The sequence below is a fragment of the Pseudophryne corroboree genome, chromosome 9, assembly GCF_028390025.1.
Source record: "Pseudophryne corroboree isolate aPseCor3 chromosome 9, aPseCor3.hap2, whole genome shotgun sequence".
Classification (NCBI taxonomy): Eukaryota; Metazoa; Chordata; class Amphibia; order Anura; family Myobatrachidae; genus Pseudophryne; species Pseudophryne corroboree.
The window spans coordinates 158,988,239-159,006,194 of record NC_086452.1 but is presented as its reverse complement, the minus strand read 5'-3'; the positions used below and the strand labels follow the sequence as shown (position 1 = coordinate 159,006,194).

General features: G+C 48.1%; 1 protein-coding gene across 5 annotated transcripts in view; it reads left to right on the top strand.

Annotated features, from left to right (window-relative positions):
- BTBD8 (BTB domain containing 8) overlaps positions 1-17,956 on the top strand; it is a 329,622-nt gene that overhangs the window by 102,522 nt on the left and 209,144 nt on the right. For all 5 annotated transcript variants that reach the window (XM_063939895.1, XM_063939894.1, XM_063939893.1 and 2 more), the window contains exons 5-6: positions 9,419-9,508; positions 17,637-17,717. In XM_063939895.1, the coding sequence (XP_063795965.1) occupies positions 9,419-9,508; positions 17,637-17,717 (171 nt within the window). The remainder of the gene's footprint in view (positions 1-9,418; positions 9,509-17,636; positions 17,718-17,956) is intronic.

Here is a 17,956-nt window from a genome sequence, read left to right as displayed (position 1 = left end):
CTCCAAGCAGGTGTGGATATGGGCCTGAGATTAGGTTCCGTAAAGGTCCAGGTTTCGGCCCTATCCATTTTCTTCCAGAACCAGTTGGCTGCCCTCCCTGAGTTTCAGACCTTTTTGAAGGGAGTTCTGCACATCCAGCCTCCCTATGTGCCGCTTACGGCGCGCTGGGATCTTAACGTGGTGTTTCAGTTCCTCCAGTTGGACTAGTTTGAGCCTCTACAGGAGGTTGAGGTCAAGTTTCTCACGTGGAAGGCTGTCACTTTGTTGGCCTTGGCTTCTGCTAGACGTGTGTCGGAGTTGGGGGCTTTGTCATGTTAAAGCCCATACTTGATCTTCCATGAAGATAGAGCTGAGCTCCGGTCACGTCCGCAGTTACTTCCGAAGGTTGTGTCGGCATTTCATATCAACCAACCTATTGTGGTGCCAGTTGCTACTGACTCCTCAATTTCATCAAAGTCCTTGAATGTTGTAAGGTTTCTGAAAATCTATGTGAAGAGTACTGCTCGCCACAGAAAATCAGACTCTGTTTGTCCTGTATGATCCTAAGATAATTGGGTGTCCTGCTTCTAAGCGGACTATCTCGCTGGATCAGGTTTACTATCCAGCATGCGTATTCTACGGCAGGCCTGCCGTGTCCTACATCTGTTAAGGCCCACTCTACTCGTAAGGTGGGTTCTTCCTGGGCGGCTGACCGGGGTGTCTCGGCTTTACAACTATGCCGAGCGGCTACTTGGTCGGGGTCGAACACGTTCGCAAAGTACTACTAGATCGATACTTTGGCCTCTGAGGACCTGAAGTTTGGTAAATCAGTTCTGCAGGAGCCTCCGCGCTCTCCGTTTCGTTCTGGGAGCTTTGGTACATCCCCATGGTACTAATGTGGACCCCAACATCCTCCAGGACCTAAGAGAAAATAGGATTTCTCTGACGTCCTAGTGGATGCTGGGAACTCCGTAAGGACCATGGGGAATAGCGGCTCCGCAGGAGACTGGGCACAAAAGTAAAAGCTTTAGGACTACCTGGTGTGCACTGGCTCCTCCCCCTATGACCCTCCTCCAAGCCTCAGTTAGATTTTTGTGCCCGGCAGAGAAGGGTGCACACTAGGGGCTCTCCTGAGCTTCTTAGTGAAAAGTTTAGTTTTAGGTTTTTTATTTTCAGTGAGACCTGCTGGCAAACAGGCTCACTGCATCGAGGGACTAAGGGGAGAAGAAGCGAACTCACCTGCGTGCAGAGTGGATTGGGCTTCTTAGGCTACTGGACACCATTAGCTCCAGAGGGACCGAACACAGGCCCAGCCTCGGAGCTCAGTCCCAGAGCCGCGCCGCCGGCCCCCTTACAGAGCCAGAAGCAAGAAAAGGTCCGGAAAAATCGGCGGCAGAAGACATCAGTCTTCAACAAGGTAGCGCACAGCACTGCAGCTGTGCGCCATTGTTACTCAGGCACACTTCACACTCCGGTCACTGAGGGTGCAGGGCGCTAGGGGGGGGCGCCCTGAGCAGCAATGTAAAACACCTTGGCTGGCATAAATACACCACATATAACCCCCAGGGCTATATGGGTGTATTTTAACCCCTGCCAGAACTCACCTAAAAAGCGGGAGAAAAGGCCGCCGAGAAGGGGGGCGGAGCCTATCTCCTCAGCACACGGGCGCCATTTTCCATCACAGCTCCGCTGGAAGGACGTCTCCCTGACTCTCCCCTGCAGTCCTGCACTACAGAAAAGGGTAAAAAAGAGAGGGGGGGCACTAATTTGGCGCAGTTTTATACTAACAGAAGCTATAAAGGGAAAAGCACACTTTATTGTGGTATTCCTGTGTATATATATATATAGCGCTCTGGTGTGTGCTGGCATACTCTCCCTCTGTCTCCCCAAAGGGCTAGCGGGGTCCTGACCTCTATCAGAGCATTCCCTGTGTGTGTGCGGTGTGTCGGTACGATTGTGTCGACATGTTTGAGGAGGAAAATGAGATGGAGGCGGAGCAATAGCCTATTATACAGTTGTCACCCCCTAGGGAGTCGACACCTGAGTGGATGAGCTTGTGGAAGGAATTGCGTGACAGTGTCAAGCTCCTTACGACAGACAGTTGACGACATGAGACAGCCGGCTACTCAGCTTGTGCCTGTCCAGGGGTCTCAAACGCCATCAGGGGCTTTAAAACGCCCGTTACCTCAAATGGCAGACACAGACACGGATTCTGACTCCAGTGTCGATGATGAGGAGACAAACGTGACTTCCACTAGGGCCACACGTTACATGATTGAAGCAATAAAAAATGTATTGCATATATCTGATAATACAAGTACCACTAAAAAGGGTATTATGTTTGGTGAGAAAAAACTGCCTGTAGTTTTTCCTGTATCCGAGGAATTAAATGAAGTGTGTGATGAGGCGTGGGTTTCCCCCGATAAAAAACTGATAATTCCTAAAAGGTTATTGGCATCGTACCCTTTCCCGCCAGAGGATAGGGCACGTTGGGAAACACCCCCTAGGGTGGATAAAGCGCTCACACGCTTGTCTAAACAGGTAGCACTACCCTCTCCTGATACGGCCGCCCTAAAGGAACCTGCCGATAGAAAACTGGAGATTATCCTAAAATGTATATACTCTCACACGGGTGTTATACTGCGACCAGCTATCGCCTCAGCCTGGATGTGCAGTGCGGGCCTGGCGTGGTCGGATTCCCTGACTGAAAATATTGATACCCTAGATAGGGACAGTATATTACTGACTATAGAGCATTTGAAGGATGCATTTCTATATATGCGTGATGCACAGAGGGATATTTGCCGACTGGCATCAAGAGTTAGCGCGCTGTCCATTTCTGCAAGAAGAGGTTTATGGACGCGGCAGTGGTCAGGTGATGCGGATTCTAAAAGGCACATGGAAGTATTGCCTTATAAGGGGGAGGAGTTATTTGGGGTAGGTCTATCTGACCTGGTAGCCACGGCAACTGCTGGAAAATCCACATTTTTACCCCAGGTAGCTTCTCAACCTAAGAAGACGCCATATTATCAGGCGCAGTCCTTTCGGCCCCATAAAGGCAAGCGGGCAAAAGGCGCCTCATTTCTGCCACGTGGCAGAGGGAGAGGAAAAAGGCTGCAACGAACAGCCAGTTCCCAGGAACAAAAGCCCTCTCCCGCCTCCGCAAAGTCCTCAGCATGACGCGGTGGCTTTACAAGCGGACTCGGGCACGGTGGGGGCCCGTCTCAAGAAGTTCAGTGCGCAGTGGGCTCACTCGCAAGTGGACCCCTGGATCCTTCAGGTGGTATCTCAGGGGTACAAATTGGAATTCGAGACGTCTCCCCCTCGCCGTTTTCTAAAGTCTGCTTTACCGACGTCTCCCTCAGACAGGGAGGCAGTACTGGAAGCCATTCACAAGCTGTATTCCCAGCAGGTGAGAATCAAGGTACCCCTCCTGCAACAGGGAAAGGGGTACTATTCCACACTATTTGTGGTACCGAAGCCGGACGGCTCGGTGAGACCAATTTTAAACCTAAAATCCTTGAACACTTACATACAAAGGTTCAAATTCAAGATGGAGTCACTCAGAGCAGTGATTGCGAACCTGGAAGAAGGGGACTATATGGTGTCTCTGGACATCAAGGATGCTTACCTACATGTCCCAATTTACCCATCTCACCAAGGGTACCTCAGGTTTGTGGTACAGAACTGTCACTATCCGTTTCAGACGCTGCCGTTTGGATTGTCCACGGCACCCCGGGTCTTTACCAAGGTAATGGCCGAAATGATGATACTCCTTCGAAGGAAGGGAGTTTTAGTTATCCCTTACTTGGACGATCTCCTGATAAGGGCAAGATCCAGGGAACAGTTGGAAGTCGGAGTAGCACTATCTCAGATAGTGCTGCGCCAGCACGGTTGGATTCTCAATATTCCAAAATCGCAGCTGATCCCGACGACACGACTTCTATTCCTAGGGATGATCCTGGACACAGTCCAGAAAAAGGTGTTTCTCCCGGAGGAGAAAGCCAGGGAGTTATCCGAACTAGTCAGAAATCTCCTAAAGCCAGGCCAAGTCTCAGTGCATCAATGCACAAGGGTCCTGGGAAAGATGGTGGCTTCTTACGAAGCAATCCCATTCGGCAGATTCCACGCAAGAACCTTCCAGTGGGATCTGCTAGACAAATGGTCCGGGTCGCATCTTCAGATGCATCAGCGGATAATCTTGTCACCAAGGACAAGGGTGTCTCTCCTGTGGTGGTTGCAGAGTGCTCATCTTCTAGAGGGCCGCAGATTCGGCATTCAGGACTGGGTCCTGGTGACCACGGATGCCAGCCTGAGAGGCTGGGGAGCAGTCACACAGGGAAGAAATTTCCAGGGTTTGTGGTCAAGCCTGGAGACATCACTTCACATAAATATCCTGGAGCTAAGGGCCATCTACAATGCTCTAAGCCTAGCAAGACCTCTGCTTCAAGGTCAGCCGGTGCTGATCCAGTCGGACAACATCACGGCAGTCACCCACGTAAACAGACAGGGCGGCACAAGAAGCAGGAGGGCAATGACAGAAGTTGCAAGGATTCTTCGCTGGGCGGAAAATCATGTGATAGCACTGTCAGCAGTGTTCATTCCGGGAGTGGACAACTGGGAAGCAGATTTCCTCAGCAGACACGACCTCCACCCGGGGGAGTGGGGACTTCACCCAGAAGTCTTCCACATGATTGTGACCCGTTGGGAAAAACCAAAGGTGGACATGATGGCGTCCCGCCTCAACAAAAAACTAGACAGGTATTGCGCCAGGTCAAGGGACCCTCAGGCAATAGCTGTGGACGCTCTGGTAACACCGTGGGTGTACCAGTCAGTGTATGTGTTCCCTCCTCTGCCTCTCATACCCAAGGTACTGAGAATCATAAGGAGGAGAGGAGTAAGGACTATACTCGTGGCTCTGGATTGGCCAAGAAGGACTTGGTACCCGGAACTTCAAGAGATGCTCACAGAGGACCCGTGGCCTCTACCTCTAAGAAAGGACCTGCTCCAGCAGGGACCCTGTCTGTTCCAAGACTTACCGCGGCTGCGTTTGACGGCATGGCGGTTGAACGCCGGATCCTGAAGGAAAAAGGCATTCCGGATGAAGTCATCCCTACCCTGATCAAAGCCAGGAAGGATGTAACCGTACAACATTATCACCGTATTTGGCGTAAATATGTTGCGTGGTGCGAGGCCAGGAAGGCCCCTACAGAGGAATTTCAACTGGGTCGTTTCCTGCATTTCCTGCAAACAGGACTGTCTATGGGCCTACAATTAGGGTCCATTAAGGTTCAAATTTCGGCCCTGTCGATTTTCTTCCAAAAAGAACTGGCTTCAGTTCCTGAAGTTCAGACGTTTGTCAAGGGGGTGCTGCATATACAGCCTCCTTTTGTGCCTCCAGTGGCACCTTGGGATCTCAATGTAGTTTTGGGGTTCCTAAAATCACATTGGTTTGAACCACTCTCCACTGTGGACTTAAAATATCTCACTTGGAAAGTGGTAATGCCATTAGCCCTGGCTTCAGCCAGGCGTGTCTCAGAATTGGCGGCTTTATCCTATAAAAGCCCTTACCTAATTTTTCATACGGACAGGGCAGAATTGAGGACTCGTCCTCAATTTCTCCCTAAGGTGGTTTCAGCATTTCACTTGAACCAGCCTATTGTGGTACCTGCGGCTACTAGGGACTTGGAGGACTCCAAGTTGCTGGACAAAGTCAGGGCCCTGAAAATATATGTTTCCAGGACGGCTGGAGTCAGGAAATCTGACTCGCTGTTTATCCTGTATGCACCCAACAAGCTGGGTGCTCCTGCTTCTAAGCAGACTATTGCTCGTTGGATTTGTAGTACAATTCAGCTTGCACATTCTGTGGCAGGCCTGCCACAGCCAAAATCTGTAAAAGCCCATTCCACAAGGAAGGTGGGCTCATCTTGGGCGGCTGCCCGAGGGGTCTCGGCTTTACAACTTTGCTGAGCAGCTACTTGGTCAGGGGCAAACACGTTTGCTAAATTCTACAAATTTGATACCCTGGCTGAGGAGGACCTTGAGTTCTCTCATTCGGTGCTGCAGAGTCATCCGCACTCTCCCGCCCGTTTGGGAGCTTTGGTATAATCCCCATGGTCCTTACGGAGTTCCCAGAATCCACTAGGACTTCAGAGAAAATAAGAATTTACTTACCGTTAATTCTATTTCTCATAGTCCGTAGTGGATGCTGGGCGCCCATCCCAAGTGCGGATTGTCTGCAATACATGTACATAGTTATTGTTACAAGAATCGGGTTGTTATTGTTGTGAGCCATCTTTTCAGAGGCTCCTCTGTTATCATGCTGTTAACTGGGTTCAGATCACAGGTTGTACGGTGTGATTGGTGTGGCTGGTATGAGTCTTACCCGGGATTCAAAATCCTTCCTTATTGTGTACGCTCGTCCGGGCACAGTATCTTAACTGAGGCTTGGAGGAGGGTCATAGGGGGAGGAGCCAGTGCACACCAGGTAGTCCTAAAGCTTTTACTTTTGTGCCCAGTCTCCTGCGGAGCCGCTATTCCCCATGGTCCTTACGGAGTTCCCAGCATCCACTACGGACTATGAGAAATAGAATTATCGGTAAGCTAATTCTTATTTTTAATTACCTACCGGTAAATCCTTTCCTCGTAGTCCATAGAGGATGCTGGGCGCCCGCAGTCGTGATCCTGCAGTTTTTACTTAGTTCAGTACTGCTTAGTTCTTGATAAGTACTGTTTTGTTACTTGGTAAGTAATATTGTTCAGCCGTTGCTGATGTTTCAAGCTAGTTAGCTTGGTTAGCCTTGTGTGTGAGCTGGTGTGAATCTCGCCACTACCCGTGTATAATCATTCTCTCGAAGATGTCCATCTCCTCGGGCACAGTTTCTAGACTGAGTCTGGTAGGAGGGGAATAGAGGGAGGAGCCAGCCCACACACTCAAACTCTTAAAGTGCCCATGGCTCCTAGTGGACCCGTCTATACCCCATGCTACTAATGTGGACCCCAGCATCCTCAACGGACTACGAGAAAATGATTTACCGGTAGGTAATTAAAATCCTATTTTATTTTTTTATATGGGGCATAAACACTATAAGAAACACTGCATTGAACACAGCGTGTTAAATGTAAATAATCCCCATAGAATCAATTGTACTATCAACTGAGTTGTTCAGTGTTAAAGTGTGTACACACTAGATGATATTTTAAGTGGTATGGATGATTCTGATGCTTCGGAACGTCATATAGTTTTAACTCCTCCAGTGTGTATGCACTATGCGATGCCGATGCACGCTCCTTTGAGCCGTTAGACATTTTCCATTGGACTGCATACAGGCTCAATGGGCAACATCGCCGGCGATGGCCCTGCTGCTGAATGCAGCAAGGCCCCAGCTCCCCCTGCCATCACTCAATTGATGCCGGCATCGGCAAGTGAAACATAGAATGTGACGGCAGAGAAGAACCACTTTGGCCATCTAGTCTGCTCCTTTTTCGTGTGTATGCCGATGCTGGCTCCTTCGCCTGTTCCGTCGCCGCTGATATCGAGCTGGGTACAAATCGTCTATTGTGTGACTCCAGCTTTAGTTGGTAAAAAAGGAGCCCACCTATAAGATGATGCAGTTGTAGTCCCTTGGCGAATTCATGAAGCTCTAAATGTTATAAGTCCCCACTCCGCTGGTTAGGATAGGCTATAGTAGCCGGGTTCACTACGATATGCCGGCGGTCGGGCTCCCGGCGACCAGCATACCGGCGCAGGGAGCCCGACCGCCGGCTTACCGACAGTGTGGCGAGCGCAAATGAGCCCCTTGCGGGCTCGCTGCGCTCGCCACGCTACGGGCACGGTGGCGCGCTAAGCGCGCCACACTATTTTATTCTCCCTCCAGGGGGGTCGTGGACCCCCACGAGGGAGAATAAGTATCGGTATGCCGGCTGTCGGGATCCCGGCGCCAGTATACTGTGCGCCGGGATCCCGTCAATCGGCATACAGAAGACCACCCGTAGTAGCCTTGATTCCAGCTAACACTGGACTATTCAGTGAATGGCACAATAGATTCTATGGGGTAAATTTACAAGTGGTGTTGCCCATAGCAACCAGACTCTATCATTTTCTTGAATGCAATTGAGAAGTGATCACTAAAATCTTACTGGTTGCTTTGGGCAATACAACCACTTATCATTTTTAGAAGCTTTAGTTATATCAACCCATATGCCTGAACTACAACTGATTCCATTTACTTCTGCCATTTTTAAATATTTTTCTACTTTATTATTATTATCTATGTGCCCATATTATTGATATAAATTTGTTTTTTCATTTTACATATGTAATTAATTATTTTTAACAGATCTGCATTCTATATTCCTTTGTTAGTTTTCTCGTAATTATGTGATGTATTGAGCTTTATATTTAGAGGTGTAATACTTGGGAAAGTGGCTTTACAGTATATTGCAGTGTGTTTCTAAATGTATCTCTCATTTAATAGAGTGCAGTGTTTGTGAACAGCTTCTGCTTAATGTGATGAATTGGTGTTCTGCTATTTGTGCCCACTTGTTTCTTGTAGAGTCAATTTTTATGATCTTAAAATTACCTGCTATTGAATTACTGCTTGTATTGTATTGTGTAGTTTGGCCAATTCAGCCATTTTAATTTGTGTCTGATATTACAGTTTAGCTCTGCCACAGGAGCAAAGAACTGAAGATGTGACAATAGTATATTTTTCTTAAAGTGCACCTGCTGCTTTCACATAATCGTGGCTGATTAGTTTGGTATAACAATATCCAAAAGAATATGAATAGATTAAGAATGAGGCACAAGATGGAATTTATGTACCACACACTGTATATGGTCTACTATGTAGACTGCTGGTCCACTGTCATGATTTGGCAAAATCTTTCTAATATTCCCCCAGTTAGCACCTGGTGGGGCCCATTGCTGTGCCTAAATAGTGACATTTGACCACTTCTTGTTGTGAGCTTGTATATCAGGAGAACAGTATCCACTTCACCTCTCTTCACTATTCACCTCTGACGTGCTCTGGAAGGATTGTTCTCCTGCTCTGCAAACTCTGTATGGCTCTTATCTTTAGGTGACAGAATGGTTCCTGGCTGGGAAGTCTCCTCCCCTTCAGTATGTTACTTGATTGAGTCCATTCCCTACATTTAAGTAAAATAAAAAATATTACTTTATTTAACAGAAATGTCCACATAATTTTGAACATACACTAATTAATATTGACCATCTGTTTTTTTAATGATCCACACACATTTTGTAAAATACTATGTTCTAAATTACGACAACAACATTGGGATTTTAGTGTCCTCCAATTCACTTGGGCTTTGTGTACAGTACTGAAGGCACAAAAAATGAATGAGCATCCTAACTAGTTATTGCTCCTAAAGGAAATCAACCATCTATATTGTGTTTTTGTGATCTTAATGTTCCCAGGGCCATCCTGTGTGCCAGATCTAGTTACTTTGCTGCTATGCTGAGTGGATGTTGGGCTGAGACCTCCCGAGAGCTAATTAAAATTCAGGGGTAAGTGCATTTTTTCTATAGTCTCAAACTAGAATACTACAGTAAAAAAAACTTATACAGATTTAGATTGTTTTTTTTATTTTTATTTTACTGTTGTTCTTAGTTGATACTTCGTGCAAAGACGTGGTATCAATGTTTCAAACAAATGACTTCCATTAAATATATTAGATCCAAAAATCTATATTTGCTTACAATTTGGTACCTTTGAATGGGAAGGGCCCTACACGTTAAAGATTTCAGTGAACGATATGAGGGTTTATTAGATTATCTTGTTTTTGTGATTAATATTGTCCCTCCCCTCTCCCCAAGGGAAATAATTACACTTTTTATGTAAGTATTTAAATATTATTGAAAATTGCAGAACATACCTATGTACAATTAATATTAATAATAATAATAATAATAATATTATCCTTTATTTCTCTTACGTTCTAGAGGATACTGGGGTCCACATTAGTACCATGGGGATATAGACGGGTCCACTAGGAGCCATGGGCACTTTAATAGTTTAATAGTGTGGGCTGGCTCCTCCCTCTATGCCCCTCCTACCAGACCCTGTTTAGAAAACGTGTTCGGTGGAGCCGGTCACAGCTAGGGGAGCTCCTAGGAGTTCTTTTAGTTTTTTTTTTTTTTTTTAAAGAGTTAGGTACAAGGAGGCTGCTGGCAACAGCCTCCCTGCTTCGTGGTACTTAGGGGGGGGGGGGGGGGGGGGTAGTAATCCAACCCTCTGAAGTTAATGGCCCCTATCTCCGCTGACAGGACACCTGAGCTCCTGAGGGTATGGATCGCAAGCCCCCGAGGCGAAAATCAGGGCAGCAGGGGAGCCGGTGAGAATGGTGGCATCAGGGTGGGAGCGCAGCGCTGATGCTGCGCTCCGGAGGGCTCAAAGGTACAGTGTGAGGGGCGCCCTGGGCCAGCGCAAACACACTTACACTGGTAACGATTGCTATCAGGGACATCTGCACTATTGCTAGCGCCATTACCTCAGGCCAGTTTAATCTGTATAAGTGCAGGAAGACGTGCCATTTTAGGGGGACGAGCTTCTCCTCAGAACAGATCCAGCACTCACCAGCGCCATTTTCTTCCTGCGGATCACACTACAGAGATGCTGACAGGGAGCGCTGACCCTCCACATAACTCCAGCTATCCTGTGCGGTACCAGGGGGTTATAGAAGGGAGGGGAGAGTGTTTATTTACATTACTGTGTAGTCTGTTTAGGTTACTTATTATTATAACTGTCTGCTGGGGCGCTGTGTTGGCTGGCTCTCTAACTCTGTCTCTCTCTCTGAAGGTACTTGGGTGAAACGGTGTCTGACATTTTCCTGTGTGTGTGTGTATGTTATATATCTCACATTACCATGTCTAGGGACTCTGTTTCTTGTTCTGCAGAGTATGTATCTTCTCCAGAAGAGTCTATTCCCTGTACTCAGGAATGCAATATACTGTCTCAACCCTCTGAATCCGAACGCCAGTGGGTGGCTTCTATTAAGGTTATGATATCCCAGATTTTATCTAGGATACCTCATATGAAACTGAAACACAAGTTTTTAAAAAAACTCTAGAGGTTTTGTCGTATTTTACTCCCACTACCTCAACAAACTCTCCTAGTATATGCCCAAAAAAGCGTGATACAGACTCTGATACGGGTGACGGTGATGGGGATATACTGCGGGGGGAGGCATCCTTTGCTAAAGGGGTGCAGCTAATGATTGAGGCCATTCAGGACGTTTTACACATTACTGACAAGGTACCTGAACAGGTCGAGGAGGCTTACTTTACGGACAATAAGAAAGCCTCCCTTACCTTCCCTGCATCTAGGGAATTAAACGCATTATTTGAAAAATCCTGGGAAAACCCGGAGAAAAAATTCCAGATCCCAAAGAGTTCTAGTTGCTTTTTCTTTCCCTGAAGAGGATAGGAAAAAGTGGGAAAATCTTCCTATAGTAGACTCTTCTGTTTCTAGATTGTCTAAAAAGGTGGTTTTACCTGTCCCTGGGTCTACCGCTTTGAAAGAACCGGCAGACCGCAAGATTGAGACTACGCTCAAATCCATATACACTGCTTCAGGTGTGGCGCTTAGGCCCACTGTTGCTTGTGTATGGATTTCTAAAGCCATAGTAAGGCTTACCAGCTTTGCTGACAGAAAGGGCTATCTTACAGGTAGCCATTCAAAAATTGGAAAGGGCAAATGTCATTGTTCCAGTTCCACCTCATCTGGAAAACAAGGGTTACTACTCAAACCTTTTTGTGGTGCCGAAGCCGGACGGTTCGGTCAGACCAATATTGAACCTCAAATCGTTAAATCCATATTTGAGGGAAATCAAGTTCAAGATGGAATCTGAGAGCGGTGGTCTCAGGTCTGGAGGAGGGGGAATTCCTGGTATCCTTAGATATCAAGGATGCATACCTTCACATTCCTATTTGGCCGCCACACCAGGCTTATCTCAGGTTTGCACTGTTGGACTGTCACTATCCGTTCCAGGTTCTGTCATTCGAAAGTAATGGCAGAGATGATGTTTCTACTCCGCAAGCAGGGAGTGAACATAATTCCATATCTGGACGATCTGCTGATAAAAGCATCGTCCAGGAAGAAGTTGTGGCAGTCCATTGTTCTCACAAATCGACTGCTCCGGGATCATGGATGGATCCTGAATCTTCCAAAGTCACATTTGGAGCCAACAAGGAGATTGTCTTTCCTAGGGATGATCCTCGACACGGAAGTGCAGAGGGTATTTCTACCACTGGAGAAAGCGTTGGTGATACAAACAGTGGATCTGGATGTCCTTAAGCCTATCGGTTCATCAATGCATTCGTCTTCTGGGGAAGATGGTTGCCTTCTATGAGGCTCTACAGTACGGAAGGTTTCATGCACGGTCTTTCCAACTGGATCTTCTGGACAAGTGGTCGGGATCCCACCTACACATGCACCAGAGGACACGTCTGTTGCCGAAAGCCAGGATTTCACTCCCATGGTGGCTGCAAATACCTCACCTTCTCGAGGGTCGCAGGTTCGGGATTCAGAACTGGATCCTTCTAACCACGGATGCAAGTCTCAGAGGTTGGTACGCGGTAACCCAAGGGGAAAACTTCCAAGGAAGGTGGTCAAGTCTGGAATCCATCCTTCCAATAAACATTCTGGAACCGAGAGCCATAGTCAGCGGCCTTCTACAAGTGGCACATCTTCTGCAGGTCAGGCCATTCAGGTGCAGTCGGACAATGTAACGACGGTGTCCTACATCAACCGACAAGTTGGAACGAAGAGCAGAGCTGCAATGACAGAGGTAACAAAGATCCTCATCTGGGCAGAAAGACACGCGATGGTGCTGTCTGCAATCTTCATTCCAGGAGTGAACAATTGAGAAGCAGACTTCCTCAGCAGACACGATCTTCATCCAGGAAAGTGAGGACTCCGCCCAGAGGTATTCGCAGAGGTGACAAGTCTTTGGGGCGTACCCAGAGCCGGATTAACAATGGGGCGGGTGGAGCTGCAGATCCAGGCCATCCACTTAAAATAGGCCCACAGCAAGACCATCAACAATAAGACTGGCCAGGCAGAGAACGGAGTAAAATTCTTCAGAGCTGTGTTGCCTTACTGTGCGGGTGTTGTCACTGTTCTTGCGCCGATGTGGACATGCTTTCCCTCAAACAACATGCACCGCTGGCCATCCATGAGAGCAGACGGGCAGAAGGCACAGGGTGGGCGGAGCCTGAAGATAGAGGTCTAGTGAGTGTCTTAGCACTGTCTTTATGCTGCTAGCAAGTATGTAAAGCAGCCAGGGCTGGCGATGCAGGGCTAATCTGCTGCTGCTGCTGCACGGGACAGTGGAGACTGAGAAATGGAGATTCTCTGCTCCACCATCCAGGTCCAGGTGCATGAAGAGACGTGAGACAGCTGATGCAGGGTGCACACTGGGACGTCATCTGTAGAGCTCCTCCTTCTGTTACTACCTGGGACTGAGTGACTAGATTACTACTCTGCCTCTGGAAGCACTGAGCAGTAATGTAAGTAAAATAAGGAGCTGCTTGTTGTAACAACTTGATTGTTCCAGCAGCTGTTTCCAACGCACATGGGGAGAGGGGGAGAGGGGGGGGGGGGGGGGGGAGTACCAGGCAAGCAAGCAAGCACTGTCACTAGCAGGAATATCCCCTACTCACATGTCGCCAGAGGCAGAGGGTATGCAGTCACCACCTGCAAAACAGAATTAGGTTCCTGGAGCCTTCTCCCTGCATTTTCAGCCCCAGTCAATTGGATACAGTTCAAAGTGTCCCTGATGCAGACATGCACTTTTTCACTCTCCCTAGCCCCCTCCCTGACCAGCTGCATGATATCACTGGGGGAGAGGAAGCTGTACATTCAGACAGCTACTGACCACTGTACGCATCACCTCTGATACATGTTCCTTGCATGATGATGCAGCTAAAGGTACAGACATGTCACTGTGTGCAGAGCTCCCCCATATCCACCAATACTTTTCTGCACCACCTTCCTTACTCCTCCATACTCACCACTACCTTAATGCTCACCCTGACTCACTACTACCATGCTGACCTACCTCCATGACCACCACTACCTCTCTGCACTAACCCCTGACTTCTCCATGCCCACCACTATCTCCCTGCACTACCCCCTTATCCCTCAATAATCAGCACTGCTTCTCTGCATTATCACTCCTGACCGATCACTACAACTTGACACAACCCCTCTGCCCCCTCCATGCCCATCGCTACCAATCTGCGCTACCCCCTGGCCCCTTCATGGTGACCCCTACCTCTATGGACCACCTCTCTGCACTACCCCCTGTCCCCTCCATGCCCACAAATACCTCTCTGCACTACCCCCTGTCCCCTCCATGCCCACAACTACCTCTTTGCACTACCCCCTGGCCCCTTCATTCCAACCACTGCCACTCTGCACTAGTTCCCTGTCTCCTTCTATGCCCACCACTACCTCTCTGCACTACTCCCTAACCCACCACCACGCCCCCGGACTACACCTACCCCTCCATGCCCACCACCTCTCTGCCCTGCCCTTAACCCATCCATGCCCACCACTACCTCTCTGCACTACCATTGATCCATCACTACCACTCTGCACTATCCCCAACCCCTCCATGCCCACCATTACCTCTTTGCACTACCTGATCCATCACTACCACTCTACACTATCCCCCATCCCATCCATGCCCATCACTAGCATTCTGCACTACCCAGTCTCCTTCATCCCACCACTACCACTCTGCACTACCCCCTGACCCCTCTTTGTTTACCACTGCTACTCTGCACTACCCCCCTGACCCATCACTACCACTCTGCACTACCCCCCTGTATCTTCCATACCCTCTGCTACGTCTCTGTACTACCTCCTTGACCCAACCATACTGTATGTAAAACTATATATTTTTTGTATTCACATAATGGATTTCTGCTTAACCAGCACTACTTACCCATAGTGCAGTGATGTAGTGTAGGGAGGAAAAGTAGTGATATAGGGACAAATGTACTAAGTCTTGGAGAGTGATAAAGTGGAGATAGCTTAACTACCAACCAACCAGCTCCTTACTGCAATTTTTCAAATCCATTCGCTAATATGTCACTAAGGAGCTGATTAGTTGGTAGTTTATCTTTCTCCACTCTCTCACTCTCCAAGGTCTAGTACATCTCCATGCCAGCCCAGGAGAACTTCTCTGAGGTGCTACTCACACTCCGAGTCGGCAACAATAGGCCCTTGATAAATGTCAGCGCCAGGCCTGTGTGACCCTTAATCTGGCACTGGGCGTACCTCACATAGACATGATGGCCTCCCGCCTCAACAAAAAGCTTCCAGGTAGAGAGACCCACAGGCAGTGGTGGTGGACGCACTGGTGACTCCGTGGACCTTCCAGTCGGTGTATGTGTTCCCTCCACTCCCGCTCATCCCAAGGATTCTAAAACTTATAAAAAGGTCAAGAGTTCAGGCGATCCTCATTGCTCCGTTGCTCCGTATTGGCCAAGAAGGGCTTGGTACGCGGATCTTCTGGAGTTACTGCAGGAAGATCCGAGCCTCCTCCTCTTCGGGAGGACCTTCTGCAACAGGGGCCGTTCGCTTATCAAGACTTACCACGGCTACGTTTGACGGCATGGGGGTTGAGCGCCAGATCTTAGCTTGGAAAGGCATTCCGAAAAAGGTTGTCCCTACCCTGATCCAGGCTAGGAAAGGAGTAACATCTAAACATTACCATCGCATTTGAAAAAGTATGTGTCTTGGTGTGAATCCAAGAAGTTTCCTACGGTGGAGTTTCAACTTGGGCGGTTTCTCCACTTCCTGCAAGCAGGTGTGGATATGGGCTTACGTTTGGGCTCCATGAAATTCCAGATTTCGGCCTTGTCCATTTTCTTCCAGAAACAGTTGGCTTCCCTCCCTGAGGTTCAGACTTTCTTGAAAGGGGTGCTGCACATCCAGCCTCCCTTTGTCCCTCCTACGGCACCTTGGGATCTTAACGTGGTGTTGCAGTTCCTGCAATCAGATTGGTTCGAGCCTTTACAGGAGGTTGAGGTCAAGTTTCTCACTTGGAAGGCAGTCACACTGTTGGCATTAGCATCTGCTAGGCGTGTGTCTGAATTTGGGAGCTTTGTCCTGCAAAAGCCCCTACTTAATTTTCCATGAAGATAGAGCTGAGCTCAGGACGCGTCAGCAATTTCTTCCAAAGGTTGTGTCTGCTTTTCATATCAACCAACCTAATGTGGTGCCAGTGGCTACTGACTCCTCAATTACCTCAAAGTCCTTGGATTTTGTGAGGGCTTTGAAGATTTATGTGAAGAGGTCTTCTCGTCACAGAAAGTCGGACTCTCTGTTTGTCCTTTTATGACCCCAACAAGATTGGGTGTCCTGTTTCTAAGCAGATGTTTTCTCGCTGGATCAGGTTCACTATCCAGCATGCTTATTCTACGGGCAGGCTTGCCGTGTCCAAAATCTGTTAAGGCTCATTCTACTCGTAAGGTGGGTTCTACCTGGGCGGCTGCCTGGGGTGTCTTTGCTTTACAGCTTTGCCGAGCGGCTACCTGGTCAGGGTCGAACACGTTTGCTTAGTTCTACAAGTCCGATACTTTGGCCTCTGGCCTCTGAGGACCTAAAGTTTGGTCGATCTGTTCTGCAGGAGCCCCCGCGCTCTCCCTCCCTTACTGGGATCTTTGGTACATCCCCATGGTACTAATGTGGACCCCAGCATCCTCTAGGACGTAAGAGAAAATAGGATTTTAATTACCTACCGGTAAATTCTTTTCTCGTAGTCCGTAGAGGATGCTGGGCGCCTGCCCAGCGCTTCGTTTTCCTGCAGTTGTTACTTGGTTAACTACTGCATTGTTACTTGGTTGTGTACTTTTCAGCTGTTGCTGAATTGTTTCAAGCAGGTTAGCTTGGTTTACCTTGTTATGTGTGTGCTGGTGTGAATCTCCCCACTATCTGTGTATTTTCTTCTCTCGAAGTATGTTCATCTCCTCGGGCATAGTTTCTAGACTGGGTCTGTTAGGAGGGGCATAGAGGGAGGAGCCAGCCCACACTATTAAACTGTGCACTGCTGAGCCCCGGAGCGCAGTTAGTACTGCGCTCCATACCCTGTTGCCGCCATCTTCACACCGGCTCCCTGCTTGCTGGGGGGGGCGGTGACTCACTCGCCACTGATCGTCTGGCTCTGTAAGGGAGTGGCGGCATGCTGCCGGGGTGAGCGATCCCCTTTGGCGGGGAACGTTCTATCCCCTCAGGAGCTCAGTGTCATGTCAGCGGAGATCGTGGCCGACACTACTAGAGGGATAGAGGGAGGAGCCAGCCCACACTGTTAAACTCTTAAAGTGCCCATGGCTCCTAGTGGACCCGTCTATACCCCATGGTACTAATGTGGACCCCAGCATCCTCTACGGACTACGAGAAAAGGATTTACCGGTAGGTAATTAGAATCCTATTTTAGAAGTTGCCACAAATGTGTGCACTGTGCTGCACCATACACAGCAATGAATATGTTATTGGCTTTATGTCTGTAAAGTGCTTCTTGTAGACCAGCTGAGTGTTAAAATTTTTTTTTTTTCGTATATTCTCTATCAACGTTTGTCAGTGTAGTTTCCCTGATCTTGCAGATGTTTTTTTTTTATTTTACAGTTTAAAACCAGCTGATATGGAAGTCCTCATGCATTTCATTTATGGAGGTATAATGGAACTTCCAAAAAGCACAGACCCTGGGTAAGTTATTTTTTAAAGCATTTTGTTCCTACAGGGTGTAATACCACAAATAGGGGCATTTCTAAGGTATGGAGCAAGTCAAACCATCCGATATTGTCATTACTTCAGTTTTTAGTTTCGAAAAGGAGTGAGATTTGTTGGTGTGAGTTGCCATATAGCAATAAAGTTATGTGCCTGTGTGATTGGTATAATTCTTTATGCCTGCTTTATTTATAAAAAAATTATGTAGCTTCAGAATG